At 51.3% G+C, this 5615-nt stretch overlaps 1 protein-coding gene across 1 annotated transcript in view; it reads left to right on the top strand.

Moving 5' to 3' along the window:
- grapa (GRB2 related adaptor protein a) overlaps positions 1-5615 on the top strand; it is a 52259-nt gene that overhangs the window by 45733 nt on the left and 911 nt on the right. The window contains exons 4-5 of the mRNA XM_055896691.1: positions 950-1118; positions 5143-5615. The exon at positions 5143-5615 is cut by the window's right edge and continues 911 nt beyond it. Of these exons, the coding sequence (XP_055752666.1) occupies positions 950-1118; positions 5143-5322 (349 nt within the window). The 3' untranslated portion in view covers positions 5323-5615. The remainder of the gene's footprint in view (positions 1-949; positions 1119-5142) is intronic.

The raw sequence follows: 5615 nt of genomic DNA, 5'->3' as shown, positions 1-5615 counted from the left end.
CCTCTCTCTCTTCCTCCCCTCTCTCTCTTCCTCCCCTCTCTCTCTTCCTCCCCTCTCTCTCTTCCTCCCCTCTCTCTCTCTCTCTCTCTCTCTTCCTCCCCTCTCTCTCTTCCTCCCCTCTCTCTCTTCCTCCCCTCTCTCTCTCTCTCTCTCTCTCTCTTCCTCCCCTCTCTCTCTTCCTCCCCTCTCTCTCTTCCTCCCCTCTCTCTCTTCCTCCCCTCTCTCTCTTCCTCCCCTCTCTCTCTTCCTCCTCTCTCTCTCTTCCTCCTCTCTCTCTCTTCCTCCCCTCTCTCTCTTCCTCCTCTGTCTCTTCCTCCTCTCTCTCTTCCTCCCCCCAACCCTCTCATTCCTCTCCTCTCTCTCTCTCTCTCTCTCTCTCTCTCTCTGTCTCTCTCTCTCTCTCTCTCTGACTCTCTCTCTCTCTCCTCTCTCTCTCTCTCTCTCTCTCTCTCTCCTCTCTCTCTCTCTCTCTCTGTCTCTCTCTCTCTCTCTCTCTCTCCTCTCTCCCCAACCCTCTCTTTCTCTTCCTCCTCTTTCTCTTCCTCCTCTCTCTCTCTTCCTCCTCTCTCTCTCTTCCTCCCCTCGCTCTCTTCCTCCCCTCTCTCTCTTCCTCCTCTGTCTCTTCCTCCTCTCTCTCTTCCTCCCCTCTCTCTCTTCCTCCCCTCTCTCTCTTCCTCCTCTGTCTCTTCCTCCCCTCTCTCTCTTCCTCCCCTCTCTCTCTTCCTCCTCTGTCTCTTCCTCCTCTGTCTCTTCCTCCTCTCTCTTCCTCCTCTCTCTTCCTCCTCTCTCTTCCTCCCCTCTCTCTTCCTCCTCTGTCTCTTCCTCCTCTCTCTTCCTCCCCTCTGTCTCTTCATCCTCTCTCTTCCTCCTCTCTCTTCCTCCTCTCTCTTTCTCCTCTCTCTCTCTTCCACCCCCCCCCCCCCCCCCCCCCCCCCCTGTCTCCCTCTAGTTATGGGGACCATGTGCAGCACTTCAAGGTGCTCCAGGACAGGTCAGGACAATACTTTGTTTGGGAGGAGACATTCTTCTCTCTGAATCAGATGGTGGAGTTCTACCATAGCAACAGCATCGCCAAGGAGGGAACCGTCTTCCTACGAGACCCAGAACAGTCTGCCAGGGTAACACCCCATCACATCAATTCAACTTCAATTCATATCTCTCTCTCTCAACCTCTCTCTCTACCTTCCTCCCTCTCTCTCTCTACCTTCCTCCCTCTCCTGTCTCTCTCTCTCTCTCTACTTCTCTCTCCACCTTTCTCTCTCTCTCTACCTCTCTCTCTCTCTCTCTCTCTACCTTCCTCCCTCTCTCTGTCTCTCTCTCTCTCTCTCTCTACCTCTCTCTCTCTCTCTCTCTCTCTCTCTCTCTCTCTCTGTCTCTCTCTCTCTCTACCTCTCTCTCTCTCTCTCTCTCTCTCTCTCTCTCTCTCTCTCTCTCTCTCTCTCTCTCTCTCTAATTAGATAGCCTGGTCTGAACACAGTACTAGCCTGGTCTGAACAGTACTAGCCTGGTCTGAACAGTACTAGCCTGGTCTGAACAATACTAGCCTGGTCTGAACAGTACTAGCCTGGTCTGAAGAGTACTAGCCTGGTCTGAACAGTACTAGCCTGGTCTGAACAGTACTAGCCTGGTCTGAACAGTACTAGCCTGGTTTGAACAGTACTAGCCTGGTCTGAACAGTACTAGCCTGGTCTGAACAGTACTAGCCTGGTCTGAACAGTACTAGCCTGGTCTGAACAATACTAGCCTGGTCTGAACAGTACTAGCCTGGTCTGAACTGTACTAGCCTGGTCTGAACAGTACTAGCCTGGTCTGAACAGTACTAGCCTGATCTGAACTGTACTAGCCGGGTCTGAACAGTACTAGCCTGGTCTGAACAGTACTAGCCTGGTCTGAACAGTACTAGCCTGGTCTGAACAGTACTAGCCTGGTCTAAACAATACTAGCCTGGTCTGAACAATCCTAGCCTGGTCTGAACAATCCTAGCCTGGTCTGAACAGTACTAGCCTGGTCTGAACAGTACCAGCCTGGTCTGAACAGTACTAGCCTGGTCTGAACAGTACTAGCCTGGTCTGAACAATCCTAGCCTGGTCTGAACAGTACTAGCCTGGTCTGAACAGTACTAGCCTGGTCTGAACAATACTAGCCTGGTCTGAACAGTACTAGCCTGGTCTGAACAGTACTAGCCTGGTCTGAACAGTACTAGCCTGGTCTGAACAATACCAGCCTGGTCTGAACAATACTAGCCTGGTCTGAACAATACAAGCCTGGTCTGAACAGTACTAGCCTGGTCTGAACAGTACTAACCTGGTTTGAACAGTACTAGCCTGGTCTGAACAGTACTAGCCTGGTCTGAACAGTACTAGCCTGGTCTGAACAGTACTAGCCTGGTCTGAACAGTACTAGCCTGGTTCGAACAGTACTAGCCTGGTCTGAACAGTAATAGCCTGGTCTGAACAGTACTAGCCTGGTCTGAACAGTACTAGCCTGGTCTGAACAGTACTAGCCTGGTCTGAACAGTACTAGCCTGGTCTGAACAGTAATAGCCTGGTCTGAACAATACAAGCCTGGTCTGAACAGTACTAGCCTGGTCTGAACAGTACTAGCCTGGTCTGAACAGTACTAGCCTGGTCTAAACAATACTAGCCTGGTCTGAACAATCCTAGCCTGGTCTGAACAATCCTAGCCTGGTCTGAACAGTACTAGCCCTGGTCTGAACAGTACCAGCCTGGTCTGAACAGTACTAGCCTGGTCTGAACAGTACTAGCCTGGTCTGAACAGTACTAGCCTGGTCTGAACAATACTAGCCTGGTCTGAACAGTACTAGCCTGGTCTGAACAGTACTAGCCTGGTCTGAACAATACTAGCCTGGTCTGAACAGTACTAGCCTGGTCTGAACAGTACTAGCCTGGTCTGAACAGTACTAGCCTGGTCTGAACAGTACTAGCCTGGTCTGAACAATACTAGCCTGGTCTGAACAGTACTAGCCTGTCTGAACAGTACTAGCCTGGTCTGAAACAGAACCAGTCTGGTCTGAACAGTACTAGCCTGGTCTGACAGTACTAGCCTGGTCTGAACAGTACTAGCCTGGTCTGAACAGTACTAGCCTGGTCTGAACAATACTAGCCTGGTCTGAACAGTACCAGCCTGGTCTGAACAGTACTAGCCTGGTCTGAACAGTACCAGCCTGGTCTGAACAGTACTAGCCTGGTCTGAACAGAACTAGTTTGGTCTGAACAGTACTAGCCTGGTCTGAACTGTACTAGCCTGGTCTGAACAGTACTAGCCTGGTCTGAACAGTACTAGCCTGATCTGAACTGTACTAGCCGGGTCTGAACAGTACTAGCCTGGTCTGAACAGTACTAGCCTGGTCTGAACAGTACTAGCCTGGTCTGAACAGTACTAGCCTGGTCTAAACAATACTAGCCTGGTCTGAACAATCCTAGCCTGGTCTGAACAATCCTAGCCTGGTCTGAACAGTACTAGCCTGGTCTGAACAGTACCAGCCTGGTCTGAACAGTACTAGCCTGGTCTGAACAGTACTAGCCTGGTCTGAACAATCCTAGCCTGGTCTGAACAGTACTAGCCTGGTCTGAACAGTACTAGCCTGGTCTGAACAATACTAGCCTGGTCTGAACAGTACTAGCCTGGTCTGAACAGTACTAGCCTGGTCTGAACAGTACTAGCCTGGTCTGAACAATACCAGCCTGGTCTGAACAATACTAGCCTGGTCTGAACAATACAAGCCTGGTCTGAACAGTACTAGCCTGGTCTGAACAGTACTAACCTGGTTTGAACAGTACTAGCCTGGTCTGAACAGTACTAGCCTGGTCTGAACAGTACTAGCCTGGTCTGAACAGTACTAGCCTGGTCTGAACAGTACTAGCCTGGTTCGAACAGTACTAGCCTGGTCTGAACAGTAATAGCCTGGTCTGAACAGTACTAGCCTGGTCTGAACAGTACTAGCCTGGTCTGAACAGTACTAGCCTGGTCTGAACAGTACTAGCCTGGTCTGAACAGTACTAGCCTGGTCTGAACAGTAATAGCCTGGTCTGAACAATACAAGCCTGGTCTGAACAGTACTAGCCTGGTCTGAACAGTACTAGCCTGGTCTGAACAGTACTAGCCTGGTCTAAACAATACTAGCCTGGTCTGAACAATCCTAGCCTGGTCTGAACAATCCTAGCCTGGTCTGAACAGTACTAGCCTGGTCTGAACAGTACCAGCCTGGTCTGAACAGTACTAGCCTGGTCTGAACAGTACTAGCCTGGTCTGAACAGTACTAGCCTGGTCTGAACAATACTAGCCTGGTCTGAACAGTACTAGCCTGGTCTGAACAGTACTAGCCTGGTCTGAACAATACTAGCCTGGTCTGAACAGTACTAGCCTGGTCTGAACAGTACTAGCCTGGTCTGAACAGTACTAGCCTGGTCTGAACAGAACTAGCCTGGTCTGAACAATACTAGCCTGGTCTGAACAGTACTAGCCTGGTCTGAACAGTACTAGCCTGGTCTGAACAGAACCAGTCTGGTCTGAACAGTACTAGCCTGGTCTGAACAGTACTAGCCTGGTCTGAACAGTACTAGCCTGGTCTGAACAGTACTAGCCTGGTCTGAACAATACTAGCCTGGTCTGAACAGTACCAGCCTGGTCTGAACAGTACTAGCCTGGTCTGAACAGTACCAGCCTGGTCTGAACAGTACCAGCCTGGTCTGAACAGTACTAGCCTGGTCTGAACAGAACTAGTTTGGTCTGAACAGTACTAGCCTGGTCTGAACAGTACTAGCCTGGTCTGAACAGTACTAGCCTGGTCTGAACAATACTAGCCTGGTCTGAACAGTACTAGCCTGGTCTGAACAGTACCAGCCTGGTCTGAACAGTACTAGCCTGGTCTGAACAGTACCAGCCTGGTCTGAACAGTACTAGCCTGGTCTGAACAGAACTAGTTTGGTCTGAACAGTACTAGCCTGGTCTGAACAGTACTAGCCTGGTCTGAACAGTACTAGCCTGGTCTGAACAATACTAGCCTGGTCTGAACAGTACTAGCCTGGTCTGAACAGTACTAGCCTGGTCTGAGACGTGATTAGCATCAGCAGGGTTTGTATACATCATTGGTCTAACCCTGTCCTGTACCCCCCCCTCCAGCGCCCCCACCACGCCCATGCTCTGTTTGACTTCACCCCCAACCACCCCTCCCAGCTACGCTTCCTCCGCGGTGATGTCATCGACCTGCTCGACTGCTCCGATTCGCTGCGCTGGAGAGGCCGTTGTCATGGACGCGTCGGATTCTTCCCCCCGGAGTATGTCCAGGCCGTCTACCAATGACCCCGCCCCCATCTGCCACTGACCTGTCAATCAAACTACTGACCCCACCCCCATCTGCCCCACCTCATCTACCAATGACCCCGCCCCCATCTGCCCCACCTCATCTACCAATGACCCCGCCCCCATCTGCCCCACCTCATCTACCAATGACCCCGCCCCCATCTGCCACTGACCTGTCAATCAAACTACTGACCCCACCCCCATCTGCCCCACCTCATCTACCAATGACCTGTCAATCAAACTACTGACCCCACCCCCATCTGCCCCACCTCATCTACCAATGACCCGTAACA

This window comes from Salvelinus fontinalis, chromosome 2 (genome assembly GCF_029448725.1).
Source record: "Salvelinus fontinalis isolate EN_2023a chromosome 2, ASM2944872v1, whole genome shotgun sequence".
Taxonomy (NCBI): domain Eukaryota; kingdom Metazoa; phylum Chordata; class Actinopteri; order Salmoniformes; family Salmonidae; genus Salvelinus; species Salvelinus fontinalis.
The sequence above is the reverse complement of the archived record's forward strand: the minus strand, read 5'-3'. Positions and strand labels throughout refer to the sequence as shown.